This window comes from Oryctolagus cuniculus, chromosome 19 (genome assembly GCF_051225735.1).
Source record: "Oryctolagus cuniculus isolate XC-2025 breed Fujian yellow rabbit chromosome 19, ASM5122573v1, whole genome shotgun sequence".
Lineage (NCBI taxonomy): Eukaryota > Metazoa > Chordata > Mammalia > Lagomorpha > Leporidae > Oryctolagus > Oryctolagus cuniculus.
The window spans coordinates 56,327,328-56,346,593 of NC_142885.1; the positions used below are offsets into that span (position 1 = coordinate 56,327,328).

Genomic DNA, 19,266 nt, shown 5'->3' on the forward strand with positions numbered 1-19,266 from the left:
TTTTAAAGGTAAGTTTATTTTGGTGCAAAAAGTTTTTCCAACTGGCCAGCACCACGGCTCACTAGGCTAATCCTCCGCCTGCGACGCCGGCACACCGGGTTCTAGTCCCAGTCGGGGAGCCAGATTCTGTTCTGGTTGCTCCTCTTCCAGTCCAGCTCTCTGCTGTGGCCCGGGAGTGCAGTGGAGGATGGCCCAGGTCCTTGGGCCCTGTACCGCGTGGGAGACCAGGAGAAGTACCTGGCTCCTAGCTTCGGATCAGCACGGTGTGCTGGCCGCAGCAGCCATTGGAGGGTGAACCAACGGCAAAGGAAGACCTTTCTCTCTCTCTCTCCACTCTGCCTGTCAAAAAAAAAAAAAAAAAAAAAGTTTTTCCAACTAATGCATAAGTTTTTCATAATATGCATTTCTCATGAACTTTGTAAAGATCTCAAGTATGTATAAATTTCAACTTTTTTTTTGCACCAAAATAAAAATAAATAAAAGTGAAAAGAAGCTTGTCTTTCCATTCCATTTTCCACAAACTTGTTGAAGTTTCCTCATAGTTAATGATTAACTGGACTAGGATGAGATCTGACTCCCAAGTATTTATTAAATGAATGAATCAGTAAAGGAAGAAAGGGAAGATTAAGGAAGGAAGGTTCTCTGCCTATGTCTACCACAATAATTCTTTTTTTTTTTAAAGATTTATTTATTTGAAAATTAGAGTTAGAGAGGGAGAGACAAAGAGCTCTTCAATCTGCTGGTTCACTCCCCAATGGCCACAATGGCCAGGGCTGGGCCAGGCCCAAGCCAGGAACTAGGAACTTCTTCCAGGTCTCCCATGTGGGTAGCAGGGACCTAAGCTCTTGGGCCATCTTCCACTGGTTATCCTAGGCCATTAGCAGGGAGCTGGATCAGAAGTGCAGCAGTCAGGACACAAACTGGCTCCTATATTTAATGCCAGCACTGCAGACGGTGGCGTTACCTGGTATGCCACACCACTGGACCCTACAATAATTCTTATAAAGTATAAGCTCTGTGAGGGCAGGGACCCATCTTCCTCTCTGTTGAATCTTCTCAGCATCTTGTAAAGTGCCTGGCACTTGTTAGACCAATTAATATCTGTCAATAGGCAATAAGTTATTCTTTTATACTCCATCCTTACCCCCAACAACCCCCTTTCTCTTTCTTTCTCCCTCTGTCTCTCTCACACACATGCACGTGAGACCCATGGTATAGAATAAGAGGGAAATAAAATTTCAGATCCTGCTAAGCATTTCTTTTTAAAAAGATTTATTTATTTTTTGAAAGGCAGAGTTACAGAGAGGCAGAGAGAGAGAGATCTTCCATCTGCTGGTTCACTCCTCAAATGGCTGCAGTGGCCTGAGCTGGGCCCATCTGAAGCCAGGAGCCAGGAACTTCCTCCAGGTCTCCCACACGGGTGCAGGGGCCCAAGCATTTGAGCCATCTTCTAGTGCTTTCCCAGGCCATAACAGAGAGCTGGATTGGAAGTGGAGCAGCCAAGTCTCAAACCGGCGCCCTATGGGATGCTGGCACTGCAGGCAGCAGTTTTACCCACTATGCCACAGCACCGTCTCCCTGCTAAGCATTTTAATGCTTACATGAGGAAGCTCCAAGTGTTAGGAATATGAGAGCCCTTGGTTGAAATAGCCCCAACGTCTGTAGCTCTGTTAACCACTCTGGGATTGGTTGGTCACACCTGCTTCACAGTAATCGTGTTAATATCTGTTAGAACCCATGGAGACCATGTGAGTTAGGCCGTATTTCATGGCTGGGGATGTCCTCTCACTTTCATGGTCTACTACTGTGCTGGTTTTTCAAGAACAGGTGTAGTGGCTGCTGCCTTCACCACAGCCCACCAGCCCCTACGTTTCAATTATTCTTTCATGGCTTTCCCCTGAGCTTGGCTGCTGTGTCTTGACCACCACAGCTTCTGCCTACTCTCCTCTCTCTCCTCCTGCTATATGGTGAGGAAATAGAAGAAGAGGGAGATTTCCCACTCCCGTGGAACCAGTGAGAAATGTGGGCTCAGGAATCATCCCGGCTCTCCCACGTCCTTGATCTGTGATTTTTGGTGGCTTAAGAGCTATTGTTTATCAAAGGCCCTACATGCACTGTAGACATTTTTTTCACTTTTAGCTTATTGAATTCTCACAAGAACCCCCCCCCCCCCATGAGATGGGTTCTATTCCTTGTGGTTACAGAAGCAAAGTGACTTGTTCAAGGCCACTGCTAAAGTGACACAGAACCAGGATTGGAACCCAAGATACTCATTCAGAGGCAGAACTCTTAACCCTAAGCCTTTTTTTTTTTTTTTTTTTTTTTTTTTTTTTTTTTTTGACAGGCAGAGTGGACAGTGAGAGAGAGAGACAGAGAGAAAGGTCTTCCTTTACCGTTGGCTCACCCTCTGATGGCTGCTGCGGCCAGTGCGCTGCGGCCGGTGCACCATGCTGATATGAAGCTAGGAGCCAGGTGCTTCTCCTGGTCTCCCATGCAGCTTCAGGGCCCAAGCACTTGGGCCATCCTTCATTGCAGTCCCGGGCCACAGCAGAGAGCTGGCCTGGAAGAGGGGCAACCGGGACAGAATCCGGTGCCCCGACCAGGACTAGAGCCCGGGGTGCTGGCGCTGCAGGCGGAGGATTAGCCTATTGAGCCGCAGCGCTGGCCAACCCTAAGCCCTTCTGTTACCTTCATTCCCAACACAAGAGCCCTTTTTCTCTTCGCCCAGTTCTTCCAGAATAATGAGGCAAACTCCTGGTTGGATGCCACAATCCCACATTGGGATTTGTCTTGTTCCACCATTTTGAGTTGAGTGTGGTAGAAATTAATGGATAGTACTGAATGCAGCTTTGGACTTTTCTCTGAATATGGAATATTTATTTTAGAGCTCAAAGTACTGATCTCCAACTGACTTAAGACAGTCAAGATCTGTACAGTCTACTTGCTGGAAATTTTCTGTAGAGCTCTGTTCATGAAAGTCCCAAGAGCCACAAAAGTTATTGAACCCTTAATGTGGGCTCTGGCTCATGCCAAGCCCTCAACACACATTGTCGCATAAGGTGCTACAGGAAGTGCAGACTAAGGGAAGGAGGCACCCCCCAGCATACAGGGCCCATGAGGTCAGGTTCACAGGCTGGCTAGCCCCGGCTGACATGTGCCCCCACTCTAAATATCCAGTGTGTCTTCCCTCATTAACTTCCTTTAAATTGTCCTCTGGTTTCTACCTTTCAAAATGGCATTTAGAAATCTCTCTCTGGAGGTGTGGCAATTTTATGAACTTTATTTGAACAAGTCACTAAACCCCTAAGTCTCATGAAACCACCTCTGTCTGGAAGATAATTCCTGAAGGCTGCTTTTTTTTTCACCCCCTCCTGGACCCTACATGTGGTCCGCCTCCTTCACCCTCCCACGGCTGCCCTCTCCTCCTGCCTCTCCCCCCCTGCCCTTCTGCAGGCAAGAACTCCTGGAGGCTGCCAACAACCTCAGATTCATTTTCGCACCCTTCATTCCAGCACTGAATCACATCATTAGCTTTTAATAATGCCTCTTGCAGCCCCTGGTTGCCTGGCTCAGCGTCTCGGTGTCTCATGTGCCATCCTGCTCCTGCTGTTTATCTGGGTTTCAGATAATTAAGTATCTTCGGCCTCCGTATGGGGGTGGGAACGGTTATTTTCATTTTACAACAGCTTGCCAGATTTTCGTAAAAGGGATAGTGTGCCCTGCTCCTCAGCTTGCTCTGGGCAGCCATGGCTTTTAATCAGGCAGCATCAGTACTGCAGCAGGCAAGGGGGCGGTGGGTGTGTGAAGGACATATTTCAGGAGCACAGCCCTTGAGTTCTGATATTTCCACAGCCTGAACTTGAACAGCAGTGACTTCATTTAATTAAACACCCAGTGTGATGAGAAGGTCAGGCCCTGGGAACCTGGCAGAGATTCAAGGTGGGGTATGGGAAAGGGCATGAATTGCAGACAGCAGTTTTTTGAACCTGAAGGTTTTTCAAAAAGTTTGTGGAAGAAGAATATTATGAAAAAACTCTGCATGGGTATCAAAAAAGTTTTGCACCAAAATAAGCTTATCGTTTTTATTTTTTATTTGAGAGGCAGAAAGATACCCACAGAGAAACAGAGAAAGAGAGAGACAGCCAGCCAGCCATCCAAAGAGAGTTCCTGTTCACTGGCTTGCTCCCAAATGTGTGCAATGACCAGGGCTGGGCTGGAGCTGGAGACAAAAGCTGGAATTTCAATCCAGGTCTCCCATGAGGGTGGCAGGAACCCAGTTATTTGAGCCATGATCACTGCCTCCCAGAGTCTGTATTTATGGGAAGCTAGAGTCAGGAGCTGGAGCCAGGAATGGAATTCATGCATTCCAGTGTGGGACATGGGTGTGTTAACTGCTAGGCAGAATAGCTACTCCCTAGCTTCTTTTAGATATATATACATATATATACCATTTAATTTATTAAGTAAATAATATAATCAATATATAACATTAATATATGTATAATATAATATTCATATATAATTATAATTATAATATGATTATATAATCAGAATATAATTATAAATGATATGATTATAATATATTAGATATTAATTATATTATATGTTATTAATTATATTATATATTATTAAATTAACTAAATTATATATACTTTAATATTTTTTTATATTTTTTTTTTGAGAGACAGAGAACTGCCATCTGCTGGCTCACTCCTGAAATGCCTGCAATGGCCAGGACTGGGCCAGGCTGATGCTGGGAGCAGGGCATTCAATCCTGGTCTCCTATGAATGTGGCAAGGACCCAACCACTTGAGCCATCACCTGCTGCTTCCCAGGGTGTGCATTAGCAGCGAGCTGGAATGGGAACAGAGCCAAGAGTCAAATCCAGGGTGTTCGATATAGGATGTGGACATCACAAGTGGTATTTTTAACTGCTAGGCAAAATGCCTGATCTAAGCTTATCTTTTTTTTTAAGGATTTATTTATTTGAAAGGTAGAGTTACACAGAGAGAGGGAGAGACAAAGACAAAGATCTTTCATTAGCTGGTTCACTCCCCAGATGGCTATAATGGCCAGGACTGGGCCAGGACAAAACCAGGAGCCAGGAGCTTCTTCTGGGTCTTCCACAAGGGTGGCAGAGACCCAAAGTATGTGTGCCATCTTCTGCTGCTTTTCCCAGGCCAATAGCAGGGAGCTGGATTGGAAGTGGAACAGCCAGGACTCAAATTGGCATCCATATGGGATGCCAGTGTCAAAGACGGTTTTACCCACTATGTCACAATGCTGGGCCCTCCCAAGCTTATCTTTTAGTTCTGTTTTTCGACAGACATATTTAAAAAAAGGTATCTATTTGAAAGGCAGAGCAACAGAAAAAAAAGAGGGAAAGACAGAAAAAGAGATCTTCTGTCTGCTGGTTCCCTCCCCAAATGGTTACAACAGCCAGGTCTGGACCAGGCAGAAACCAGGAGCCAGGAACTCCATCTGGATCCCCCACATGGGTGGCAGGAACCCAAGCACTTGGCCATCATCTGCTGCCTTCCAGGTCCATTAGCGGGAAGCTGGATTGGAAGCAGAGTAGCCAGGACTGGAACCAACACTCTGATATGGGATGTGGCATCGCAAGAGGGGCTTAACCCACGGTGTCAATGACACCAACCTCTTACACAAACTATCCTATTTTCTCTGCTGATAGTATTCAGAGTATATTGATGTACTGATTTGTTTGTTGCACATACACACATACCCTTGTAGATGAGGAAACTGAAGCATAGGCGGGTCAAGTCACTTGCCCGTGGTTGCACAGATTCCATTAAAGAGCAGACAGTGATACAATCTATGTATCCAGAGTTCTTGTGGTTGCAGTCATCGGGACATGGAGTTTCTCAGCTGGTTTTGAGTCTTAGTTCTCTTTCTTACCCACTATGTGGCCTAGAGCAAATATTTTGCCCTGTTTCATCCTCAGTTTCCCCATGTGTACAATAGGGACAGTGATTTCTCCCCAGCAACATTGTAGTGAGGCAAGAAAAGGGGCAACATGTTTGAAAATGGGTGGCTCTTCCTAGGTAATAAACAAATCAAAATTTCTTCCCATGGGGCTGGCATTGTAACATAGCAGATAAAGCCACTGACTGCGATGCCAGCATCCCATATGGGTCCCAGCTGCCCCACTTCTGATCCAGCTCCCTACTAATGACCTTTGAAAAGCAGTAGAAGATGGCCCAAGTGTTTGGGCCCCTGCCACCCACATGGGAGGCCCAGATGACACTCCTGGCTTATAGCTTCTGCCTGGCCCAGGCCTGGCCTTTGTGGCCATGTGGGGAATGAACCAGCAGATGGAAGACCTCTCTGTCTCTCCTCCTATCTTTGTAACTCTGATTTTCAAAAAAAAAAAAAAAACCAAATACATCTTTAAACAAAAAATTTTCCTTCCATGCTTTAATGGTTAACCCTGTGCTTTGGGGATCAGAGCTGCTGAGCCGTCCAGAGAATACTCAGAAAACATTCCTTTCCCCAAGAGGAGCTGGGTCTCTGAGCGCCATCCTTGCGGGTCTGTTGAAATGAGCTGACTCTCTTGAGTGTGGCTCTCAACCGCCAAGTCCAGCTGTTAACTTTTTTTTAATAAACACACTTTTTTTGGTGTCACTTTAATGAGCTGCTCTGTGAGGAGGAGCTTCAAGCCAAGGGCACAATTGCAGCATGTGTGTTTATGTAACCTGACACGTCTCTGCCACATTCAGGAGTTTTGCGTCACTCCAGTTGCACTCTGGGTTTTAAATAGCATCTCCTAAGAACAGGTCACCATTGCTAGAGCCACTGTACATCTCAGGTGGGAAGAGATGCCTTACTTGCAGAAGATCTGAAAAGCAATTTGTCTTGGACAAAATATGCAAGCATTTGAGGAATGGGGGAGGGAAGAGTGGGAGGAGGTCTCAAAGTGAGAGGAGAAGGATGGCGAGGCTAAAGAGAGGTGTGAGGATGGACCTCTGAGAGGAAGGATCCACCTCCCTCTGCCGCTCACCCCTGCTGGATTTCTCAGTGTCCTGGGAGGTGGGATGAAGGTGCAGATCTGAGCTGACAGAATGGACGAAGAAACATCCCCTACCTTGATAAGCTTGTACTATTTCAATTGTCTTTCTCAGTCAGAACACACTTAAGAAAAGCAAATTATTTCTGGGAGCTGTGTCTTGCCACAAATCTGTTGGCTCTGAAGATCTCCTCTGACCCTCCTGTGCTGGGGTGAGTTGGGAGGGAGATGGTTATAGGAGACCCTACAGTGGTTAATTTTATGTGTCCACTCGAGTGGGCCATGGGGAGCCCAGACATTCGGTCTAACTTTGTTCTGGCTGTGTCTGTGAGGCATTTCTAAGTGAGGTTACTGTTTGAATCAGTAGGCTGAGTAGCACAGATGGCCCTCCCTAAGGTGGGTGGGCGAGTGGGCCTCACCCCACTTAAAGGCCTGACTAGAACGAAGAGCCTGAGTTAGAGGGAACACTACTGCCTGACTGACTGAGCTAGAGCCTTTGGACTCAGACTGACAGGGCAGCATTCCCTGGCTCTTGGGCCTGCCAGCTTTTGGTCTGGAAACTACACCATCAGTTCAGCTCTTCTGGGCCTTCAGCGGGCCAGTGGTAGTGCTGGGAACATCTCAGCCTTCGCAGTCATGGGAACTAATTCCTTAGAATAAGGCTCTTCGTGTATGTGTATCCATCCTGCAGGTTCTGATTTCCTGCAGAACCCTGACAAAGTCCTGTGTATCTTGGAAGTTTTCATCTGGATATTTTCTCTGGTGAGCAGAGGGTGGGAGAACACTGATTAAGATCAGGAGCAGTCGGCTCTACTACTTTGGAAAAGAGTTCAGTGTTACTTAGCAAGGAGGGAAAAGTGCTTACCCTACAGCCTGTAGTTTTGCTCCTGGGTATACCTTGGAGCTGTATGGTGGAACTGTCTGGATACTAACCTCCTGTGGCTATTTCAATTTAAATTGATTAAAACGTAATACAGCTTCTAATGCAGTCTCTCATAGCCCCAGCCACATTTCCAGGACTTGTTAGTATATTATGATGAGTTGGTACCTACTGAGAAGCACAAGTTTTTGTAGTCCTGTCATCATAGACAGTTCCACAGACAGCACTTCTGTAGAGAAATTCTTGCACATGAACGTTCTAGAATGTTCTTAGTAGTCTTGTTTGCAATAACAACAACAAAAACTGGAGGAGTGGGTATTTGGCACAGTGTTTAAGACACTTTTTGGAGCTTGGGGTGCCTGTATCCCATATCAGAGTACCTGGCTCTGCTTCTAATTACAGATGCCTGCTAATGCACATCCTGGAAGGCAGCAGGTGATGTCGCGAGTCCCTTCCCCCCATGTGGGAGACCCAGATAGGGTTCTGGCTCCTGACTTCAGCCTGCCTCAGCCTTGGCTGCTGGGGAATGAACCAGTGGATGGAAGATTTCTGTCCGTGTGTATCTCTATCTGCCTTTAAAATAAATAAATTTATTTAAAAACTATAAACAATGCAAATGTTTAAAAGCAGTAGAAAGAACAAATCAGTTACGGTCTAGTCATAACACAGAATACTCTGCAGCAGTGAATAATGAATAAGCAACGGGCATCCATTAATATGAATGGATCCCAAAAACGAAATGTTGAGCAAAAGGCTTATGTTGAGGCCCAAATGCACAAAACCAAAAAGCATGATTGTATGTGCCTGCATTCACATATGGTTGGTAAACTATGAAAAAAGAGGCATTAACACAAATTGCTCATGTCTGAAGGAATGAGTGAAATAGGAGTGAATGGGACATTCTGGGGCTTCTAAGAGTCAACTACAGTTTATTACTTAAGCAACATGATGGGGGCATAACTGTGTTATTGTATATATGTTTTCTGCCTGCCTTGATGTATAGTTCATGCATATATTTTTTCCCAAATTTTTATTGTGGCAAAATAAACACAAAATCTACTATCTTACCCATTTTCACATGTACAGTTCAATGGTTTCATAGCATACAGTTTAATTCTTAATTTGTAAAACTATCATCACCAAACATCTCCAGATCTCTTTGTATTGCACAAAACCTTGTACCCATTAAGCATTAACTTCGCGTTCTCCTCTTCCCCCGACCCCTGGCAACCACCGTTCTCCTTTCTGCCTTCGTGAATTTGATGACTCTAAGTACCTCATTAAAGTGGAGTCATACAGTCTTTCTGGAGATACACACATTTCTAAAGGGAAAATGCTGAGAAAACCAGAGGAGTATAAAATATCTATTATCTCCATTTAAATGTCTTAAAGACACACTCGGCTCCATATAACCAAATCCAAACTCATGATCCCTCCCCCGCCGTGATAATGAAATACTTAGACTGAGCCACTTATAAACAGTAGACATGTATGTCTCACAATTCTGGAGTCAGGGAAGTCCAAAATCAAGGTGCCAGGCGGATTGGGTGTCTGGTAGCAGCTTGGCCTCAGCTTTCAAGGTGACTTATATCTGAGTACTCCAGAGAGGGAAGAAAGCTGTGTCCTGGCGCGTGGAAGGGATGGAAGGGTGGGGCAGAGCCCAGCTGCTCCGTTCAAGCCCTATCGTAAGGAGCTGAGCATCTCCTGAAGGCCCCACTTCCTGGTGCAGTTGCACTGAGGTTTAAGTTTCAACCTGAATTTTGGAGGCACACACTCAACCCCCTGCAAACACTCTCCGGGATTTGTTGGTTGTGATAAAACCTATGAGGTTTTATCCCCCGTTCCTGCCTCTTCTCCAGACTCTTTGCTTCAGCTGTACTCCATCCCCAGCCCCTCACCCCTGCAAGCCACCACCACAGGCCCCCTTCTCAGTAACCCCCAACCACACCCAGCCTTCTCCTGCCTTGGGAGCCTTTAGGTCCATGCTGTTCCCTTTGCCTGGACCCCCTCCTCACATTCCAGCTGTCTCCCCTGGTGCTGTGGCCTCAGTGTGTCCCCCCCCCCCCAAATTCATGTTGATGCCCAATCCCTGAAGCAGCAATATTCGAAGGAGGGGACTTTGAGAGACAATTAGGTCATGTGGATGGAGCCTCATGATCGGGAGTAGTGCCCTTATAAAGGGGTCTGAGAGGGCCTACTTCGCCTTCCACCAGGGAGGCTGCAGCTGGAAGCTGTCATGTTGGAGGACTAGGGGTCTTACCAGACACTGAATGTGCCGGTGCCTTGATCTTGGACTTTGCAGCCTCCACACTGTGAGAAATAAACATGGCTTGTTTATGCGCTCCCAGTCTAAGGCCCTGTGTTACAGCAGCCCAAACAGACTAAGTAGGACAGCTGGTGAACACCTCTTCAGGGCTCAGCTCCAGGGTTACTTCTGGCCAGAGGACTCCTTAGCCCTTCCCAAGTCTGTGGAGTCTTCAAAACCTTCCTGGCAGCAGGTGGTTATGCTGCTTGGGACACCTGCATCCCATATCAGAATTCCTGGGTTCAGGACCAACACTGCTCCCCATTCCAGTTTTCTGCTAATGGGTGCCCTGGGGGCAGCAGGTGATAGCTCAAATGCTTGGGTCCCTGCCCTCCAGATAGGAAACCTGGATTGAGTTTCCAGCTCTCAGCCTCTGCTGTGCCCAGCCCCAGCTGTTACTGGCATTTGGGGAGTGGACCAGTGATTGAGAGCTCTATGGGTCTGTATGCTTACCCCCTACTTTGTCTCTCTGCCTTTCAAGGAAATTAATAAATTTGCATAAATTAATAAAGTGTTAAATTCATGGAAAATGCATAATATGAAAAAAAAATATGGATTTTAAAATTTTTTGCTATAAGATAGATTTCTTTTAATTCTGTTTTTCTGCAATACTCTTGTTATGGTCTGTCCAGTCCAGTGAACTATCACAGTGATCCTTTCCCTAGGAGCCCTGTTCTCTGTTGGTAAGTCTGAGTTCACGGATGTGGGTGTGTGTGCAATATTTGTCTTACCAGACCCTGGCCTTGCTGAGGCCAGAGGCAGAGCTGCTTCCACTCCCTAGCATGCGATCAAACTCAGAGTAGGAGCTGAGTGAAGATTTATCAAATAAATGTGTGTGGGCTCATCGCCCAGTTTTTCCTGGAGCCGGACTCCTTTCAAGGGCTTCCCTAAAGTTGACACGTCTGGGGAGTGGGAGCTGCTGACTCTCTGATCCTTCGGGGAGCCGGTGGGTCCAGTCTGTACAAATGGACAGGATGACACTGCAGCTTGCAGTGGGAACACCTCACTGAATGTTTCCTGCAGCTGCTGCAGCTAGCTAATGACTACAAAAGTTGGTCTTAAAATATTACCCACTTATTCTCCTCCAGTTCTGGAAACCAGAAACCTGAAATCAGGTTCACTGGGCCACAGTCAAGGTGTCTGCAGGGCCATACTCCTTCTGGGGACTCCACACGAGAATCCTTTTCCTCCTCTTTCTTTCTAGCTTCTTGAGCTTTGTTCCTTGCATTCCATGATCCATGGCCACTTCCTCCATCTCAGAAGCCAGGGGCGTACAACCTTCAACTTTCTCTCAGCTGAGGTCATCCTAATGCCTTCTTCTCTGTCGAATTTTCTTCTGCCCTCCTCTCTAAAGGACACCTGTGGTTACATTTAGGGCCCACTTGGATAACCCAGGGTCCTCACCCTGTCCCAAGACCATTAATTTAATCACACCAACAAAGTCCTTTCTGCTGTATAAATTAGCATGTTCCCAAGTTCAGTAGGGCATGGATATCTTTGGGGCCTATTATTCAGTCTGTCACATTAAGGGACCGCAGAATTCATTTCAGGGACAAGTCAAGAGCTGGACTCTCAGTGTGGCAGTGGTGGTGGCGGAGACAGAGAGCCACGGTGGGGCTGAGTGAAGCGGTAGGCAATACACTGTGTGGCACCCCCTCGTCGCATCTTAGGCTGGCTTCTCATCATCTCCTGAAATCTCCCAAGAAACTAGCGTTTATAAAAGAGAGATCAGAAAACTACAAGTACAATGACCTGGCAAGTAAGGGTTTTTCCACCCTCCTTGCCTGTTCCTGGAAAATTGCTGACATGAGTGGCAGCAAAGGTTGAGAAGTGCTTGTCTTATCACTTGATGGTTGGAATTGAATCAGTAATGCTTGGCTGGGCCTCCTTCCTGCACTTTGCTTCCAATAAGAAACTAGCCCTCTCTTGATATTTCTAGGACAGGAAGCTCAAAGAACAAAGGGAGGGAATAAAACTGCAAGCATGTTAGCAGATAGGCCTTGGTCTCTTCGGCCTATACATGCTTAGCAGACCGCAGCCACCCCTTTACGACAGTATCTTGATTTACATCTTTTGCTTTATTTAGCTGCTATTCATGGAGCGGTCACTTGCATAGATCTTGTTTTTCCCTGGAACTCTCAGTCCTCCAGACTGCTGAGGGGACTCAGGTTAGAGTAAATCAATCCCAGACACTGTTGGTTGGGTTCTGCCCAAGGGGAGATGCCTGTTTCTGCATGACAGAATGTCCTGGTCTTTGATAAGGCCGCTTTCTGATAAAAAGAACTGTAATTGCCCCAGATTAGATTATGCCTACATTTGAATTCTTGCTCTGCCATTTACAGGCTGTGCAATCTTGTGCAAATATCGTAATGTTACTGAGCCTCAGTTGCCTCATCTGTCAAATGGGGATGCATCTCATACCTCACAGGGTGATTATGGGGAGTAAAAGAGATCAAGTATATTAAGTGCCTCCAACAACCCAAGTGCTCATTGGATGTCACTTTCCTTTCCTCAAAGAAGAAATTGAGTTTGGAAATGGATAGATTCAGACAGAAGAGCAGTGGTCAGGCGCTAGCTCTTTGTTTTTAGTAGTAGGCTACCTGTTTATAAGAGGAGGCACAGGAGAAGGGAGGAAAGTGAAGGGTGAGTGAAGGTCTTGTCCACCACAAGGTTGTTCAGAGGCGAAGAGAAGGCCCTGGGACCCCTGAGATTTGCCTTAAAATATCTGAAGTGCTGTCACATGGAAGATGGAGTTTTCTTCTTTAAAAAAATGTTTATTTTCATCTACTTGACAAACAGATAACTTCCATCCACTGCTTCACTTCCCAAATATCCACAACAGCCAGGGCTGGGTCAAGTTGAAACCAGGAGCCAGGAATTCCTTCCTAGTCTCCCACATGGGTTGCAGGGGCTCAAGCAATTGAGACACCTTCAGTCAGATCTGAAGTGGAGTAGCCAGGACTTGAACTAGCACTCTGCTATTGGATGTGGGAGTCCCAGTCCCAACTAGTGGCTTAACCTGTTGTACCACAACACCTACCCCGGTAATTTGTTCCTTTTTTTTTTTTTTTTAAGCCTTGATGTGTAACACCCCTTCTCTTTTTTTTTATATTTATTTATTTATTTGAAAAGTTACAGAGAAGCAGAGAGAGAGAGAGAGATCCACTGGTTCACTCCCCAGATTACTGCAGTGGCCAGAGCTGCACCGATCCAAGCCAGGAGCTTCTTCTAGGTCTCCCACGTGGGTGCAGGAGCCCAAGGACTTGGGCCATCTTCTACTGCTTTCCTGGATGCATTAGCAGGGAGCTGGATTGGAAGTGGAGCAGCCGGGTCTTGAACCAGCCCCCGTATGGGATGCTGGTACTGCAGGCTGCTGCTTTACCCACTATGCCACAGCGCCAGCCCCGAGTTTGTTCTTTTTATGTGGAACCAGAATCAATGCACAGACATCATGATGGATCAGGTTACTATCAGTATAAAAGGGGCCTTTCCAAGCATGTAGCACTGTAAAACAGTTGGAATCTTGGGAAGTAGTGAGTTTCCATACGTTGGGGGCAGGAGTGGGGGGGTTCAAGAATTTATCTCCTTCTTTTTTTTTTTTTTTTTTGACAGGCAGAGTGGACAGTGAGAGAGAGAGACAGAGAGAAAGGTCTTCCTTTGCCGTTGGTTCACCCTCCAATGGCCGCCGCGGCCGGCGCGCTGTGGCCGGTGCACCGCGCTGATCCGATGGCAGGAGCCAGGAGTCAGGTGCTTTTCCTGGTCTCCCATGGGGTGCAGGGCCCAAGCACTTGGGCCATCCTCCACTGCACTCCCGGGCCACAGCAGAGGGCTGGCCTGGAAGAGGGGCAACCGGGACAGAATCCAGCGCCCCGACCAGGACTAGAACCTGGTGTGCCGGGGCCGTTAGGCGGAGGATTAGCCTAGTGAGCCGCGGTGCCGGCTCCTTCCTTCCTTCTGCAAGCTTGTGTTATGCATTCCGTGTGCCAGAGCCTGGTATCTACTGATGAACAGGACAGATGAGGACTCTGCCCTACTGGAATGTGGTGTCTGGGAGGGAGGATTAAAGCCAGAGGGCTCCCTGCTGGCAGAGCGAAGTATCAGCTGGCGACAGGGTGGGAAGGAGGGTGAGAGGCGAGAGTGGGTTCTTTTTATTTATTTATTTATTTTTTTGACAGGCAGAGTGGACAGTGAGAGAGACAGAGAGAAAGATCTTCCTTTGCCGTTGGTTCGCCCTCCAATGGCCGCCACGGCCGGCGCGCTGCGGCTGGCGCACTGCGCTGATCCAAAGGCAGGAGCCAGGTGCTTCTCCTGGTCTCCCATGGGGTGCAGGGCCCAAGGACTTGGGCCATCCTCCACTGTACTCCCTGGCCACAGCAGAGAGCTGGCCTGGAAGAGGGGCAACCGGGACAGAATCCGGCGCCCCAACCGGGACTAGAACCCGGTGTGCCGGCGCTGCAAGGTGGAGGATTAGCCTAGTGAGCTGCTGCACCGGCCCGAGAGTGGGTTCTTAAGGTCATCATCATTGTTGAGCACTTCACCTGCCAGCACCGTGATGAGCGTTCTATTTCGTACCCTCCTCTATCTTCATAGCACCTGGATGCGGCACGTTACTGTTAGGAGCCACATTTGGCAGATAAGGAGACTGCACATTGGAGATAAGGGTCTATACATTTCCGGAGGGCTTCCCTTCTTGGGGTCTTCTCTGCTCCCAGGCTTCTGTCTTAAGCACTAGATGGGAAAGTCGGATACTTCACTCATTTCTGTAACAACAGAATAAAACGATGCTCCATTCTCCTCCCACACATCATTTGAGGAGTATGGAGGATCACGGATCACAGAGAAGGGTCACATTGAGCTCTTCACAGAAAACAACTTAAAATTCATCACCAGTGCTAATCACTGCCTCCAGGTCCACTGCCCTCCTTAGAGATCTAGCCCCAGCCACAGCCCCGCAAAGACCTCAGTTGTTTTTTTTTTAATTGAAGAAAAGAAAATGCTTCTGGAAAGGGCATTGGAGTATCAGTATGGCTGTAACCAGAAAATAGGAAATCTATATTTGGAGCTGATGTTTGGCCCAGCAGTTGAAATACAAATTTTGATGCCCCCATCCCATATCCAAGTGCCTGAAAAAAATTTTTTTTTGTTATTTATTTATTTGAAAGGGTTACAGAGAGAAGGAGAGGCGGCGGGGGGGGGGGGCCTCCATCCGCTGGTTCACTCTCCAATTGGCTGCAACAGCCAGAGCTGTGCCACTCCGAAGCCAGGAGCCAGGAGCTTCTTCTGGGTTCCCGATGTGGGTGCAGGGGCCCAAGGACTTAGGTCATCTTCTGCTGTCTTCCCAGGCCATAGCAGAGAGCTGGTTTGGAAATGGAGCAGGCAGGTCTTGAACCGATGCCCATATGGGATGCCTACACTGCAGGTGGCGGCTTTACCTGCTACGCCACAGCGCTGGCCCCAAGTGCCTGAATTTAAGCCGTGGCTCTGGTTCCTGACTTCAGCTTCCTGACAGTGCAGACCCTGAGAAGTGGCAGGTGATGGCTCAAGAGGCTTTGTCCCTGCTGCCCATCTGGGAGACCTGGATTGAGTTCCAGGTTCCTGGCTTTGATCTGGCCTTGCCTAGCCCTGGACACTGTGGGCCTTTAGGGAGTGGATCAGAGAGATGAGGATTCTCTGTCTCTCTGCCTCTCAAAAATAAATAAATAAATAATCTACATCTGACATCGCTGGTTGACAAGGCCTTTTTCATTTCCCCATACCATGAGGCAGTGGGTTCATTTTTCTTGGCCTTTTCCATACAGAGAGCCCAGTCTCACAGCCCCCCCCACCCCTGCTCTCCTTATCTCAGCTCCTCCCATCCAAATAAGGAAGCCTCCTCTCCTGCCTCATGCAGCGCACTTGTACCCTCTCCTAAGAAGCAGCAGCACCAAAAAATGCTTGGGCTCTTAGGGACACCATCCCAAGTGTTCATCAAGATTCTATTCTGAGCAAAAGCTGTTCTTCTTCCCAAGATGAATTTATGTACCAGCTGCTAAGATAATAGGTTTCCTTACATTTTCTTACACCTTAACTGTCTTGAGTGAGTATTCCTTCTAGTCCATACTGGAACATTCCATTGAAAACTTAGTTCTGCTGAGAAATTTATTTCCCAGAATTCCTTTCCTTTCCAGGGTAAAAGTGGCCAGCAGAGGACCACCTAGGAGATTTGTGGTGCAGAAGGGGCTATGGTTTGAATGTCCCCTCCAAATTTAATGGCCATTGTTGACATTTAATTGCAATTGTCCCAGTATGAAGAGGTGGGAACTGCGAGTGATGTTTAAGTAGTGAGGGTCCCACCCTCATGGCTGGACTGTTGTTATCATGGAGAGCGGGTGCCTTGTTTCAGGCGTGGGTTTGTCTGTTTTCATTCTGCCCTTCCACGTATGATGCCTCCTGCGATGTTAGGATGCAGCAAGAAGGTCCTTACCGGATGCCATCACCTTTAATATTCTGGAATTCCCAGCCCCGTGAACCAGGTTCCAGTCAACCTCCCTTCATTATAAATTTCCTGATCTGTGGTAGCACAAAATGGAATGAGACAGGAAGGGAGCAACATTGATTCTCTTTAGAGACAGGGCATGTTAGAAGCAGAGGTAATCAGACACAGAGAGAGCTTGCCTGCCGCTTGTCTTCACTCTCCTCCACCTCCCATTGGGCTTGTCTTCCTCTCCAGCAGCAGCCCCAGCTCCTCTACACACTAGGCAGACCAGGAAGAGCTTCCCAGAGACACCCCTCCACCAGCTGCTCCTCCTCTGCAGCCATCTTGCCCACTACACACGCCTGACTCTGAGACAGACTGGATGGTGACCCCTGTGGTCCTCCCCTCCTCTCCCAGACCCTCACCTCCCCTGGCCCTTCCATGACTGTGGAAGGTCTGATTCATACAGCTCCTCCCTCACCCATCGCTCATGGCAATTTGTCTGCCACGGTCAGGCCCCAGCTGATGCGCATCAAGAGCCTTTGCAGAAGTAGTCAGAGGCTGGAGGCTCTGGAGCTTGTCCATCCTGCACCAGGCAGGAAAATCCCTCAGACCTCTGGTTCTCAGCCTTTTTTTTTTTTTTTTAAAGATCTGTTTGTTTATTTATTTGAAATTGAAATAACAGAGAGGGAAAGAGAGGAGAGAGATCTCTTCCACCTACTGGTTCACTCCCCCAAAAGATGCTTGCAACAGCCAGGGTTGGGCCAAGCTAAAGTCAGAGACCAGGGACTCCATGTGGATGTCAGGGGCCCAAGCACTTGGGCCATCATCCACTGCCTTTCCAGGCCATTATCAGGGAGCTGAAGCAGAAGCAGAACAGCTGGGACTCAAACCTATGCTCTGCTCTGAGATGCCGGCATCACAGGCCACAGCTGGCCCCTGGTTCTCAGCCTCGACTACACACTGGAATCACCTGAGAGCTGTACAGTCTCCATCAGGCCTGGGTCTCATTCCCACAGTCTCACACTGGATGCTTCAGCATCAGAACCACACGGACATCCCTTCACCTCTTCTCCGGGTGAAGTAGAAGAACCCTGGTGGCTGGCGCCACAGCTCACTAGGCTAATCCTCCGCCTTGCGGCGCCGGCACACCGGGTTCTAATCCCAGTCGGGGCGCCGGATTCTGTCCTGGTTGCCCCTCTTCCAGGCCAGCTCTCTGCTATGGCCAGGGAGTGTAGTGGAGGATGGCCCAAGTGCTTGGGCCCTGCAACCCATGGGAGACCAGGAGAAGCACCTGGCTCCTGCCTTTGGATCAGCGCGGTGCGTCGGCCGCAGCGGCCATTGGAGGGTGAACCAACGGCAAAGGAAGACCTTTCTCTCTGTCTCTCTCTCTCCCTGTAAAAAAAAAAAAAAAAAACCCTGGTATGTGTCAACCTCTTAGAGAGGATTTATCTCCTTAGTCCCCATGACAGTTTTCCTTGATGAGAATTGGCTGTACGTAGAAGGTACAAAGCCTGCACTCCGTTGATTTGCCTTCTTGCACGGCCTTGTTGTAGGCACCTCAGTCTCCAGCAGCATAGGATCGTGATGGGAATCAGAACGACATGCATGTTTGTGACCTCCTGCGGCGTATGAGAATTTCAACACCATCTGTTGCCTTCATCATCACATCCGTCATCAAAATCCATTGATTATGGCTTTGATTGAACCTGGCGCTGTATTTATCAAGAAACGTGCAATTAGAAGCTTTCTAACAGCTTATGGCCCAAAGCAGAATTTATCACCATTCAGCAGTGATTGCCTTCCATTTGTTCCATTGCCCACTTGTTTTTACCCAGTAAAAAACCTACCATTTCCTTTTTCATTTTTTTACAAAAATAAAGTAAGCAAACCTAGAGCAGGAGACATTGGATTTCTGAGCTCTTTCCCTGAGCGGCAGAAGGGTCTTAGGATTCGAGTGTAATCCAGAATAAGATGGCACTGGAGCCAGCTGGGGCAACTCTCTTCCTGACCGCCCGAATGAATTTGAAGTCTCGGGCTCCGCTTCATAAAGCTGGTGTGATAACAATTCACAAATCAGAGATTGCAATGAGGATTCAATGCAGTAATGTGAGGCCAGAGCTTACTAAAGAGCCCAGGCTTTTGTTAAGTACCTCCTGTATACTAGCATGAGAATTTGGGGTAATTTTTCCTATAACCTGTGAAAGAGTTTTGGAGCTACATACAGTTTGACCCAAGATTACAACTACCCACTTTGTAATGAGTTCTAAATTTTCCCTTTGAAAGCTCTTTAGACAATGCTGGACTAAGCTGACATTGGGACTTGATTCGCGGGTTCCCCAGATGGAGCGGAGTGAGTGCTAGGAATCATTAAAAGGCTCTTAGCTTGCAACCCAGTACCCTGTCCCCTCTTGAAGATGGTGATTACTCACTGCATCTCCGTTTCTTCAGGTACTCAGGCTGCTGCTTACACCCCTTAAAGGTGACCCTGAGCTATTCCAGAGAAAACGCTGTGTGATGCCAGAGTCGAGGAGTTCTGCTTCAGCAGAGGATGGGTGCTGGTGGTTTGACTCAGGGACTCGTGCCCAGGCTTCAGTAACTGC

At 47.7% G+C, this 19,266-nt stretch overlaps 1 protein-coding gene across 4 annotated transcripts in view; it reads left to right on the top strand.

Moving 5' to 3' along the window:
- Positions 1-19,266, top strand: part of BMERB1 (bMERB domain containing 1) — a 155,272-nt gene that overhangs the window by 79,569 nt on the left and 56,437 nt on the right. Inside the window, exon 3 of one of the 4 annotated variants that reach the window (XM_089321617.1) lies at positions 18,220-18,415. The exons of the other annotated variants lie outside the window; for them this stretch is intronic. Within the exon in view, the coding sequence (XP_089177743.1) occupies positions 18,220-18,298 (79 nt within the window). The 3' untranslated portion in view covers positions 18,299-18,415. Of the gene's footprint in view, positions 1-18,219; positions 18,416-19,266 lie in introns of those variants that run through there. 4 annotated transcript variants of the gene reach the window in all.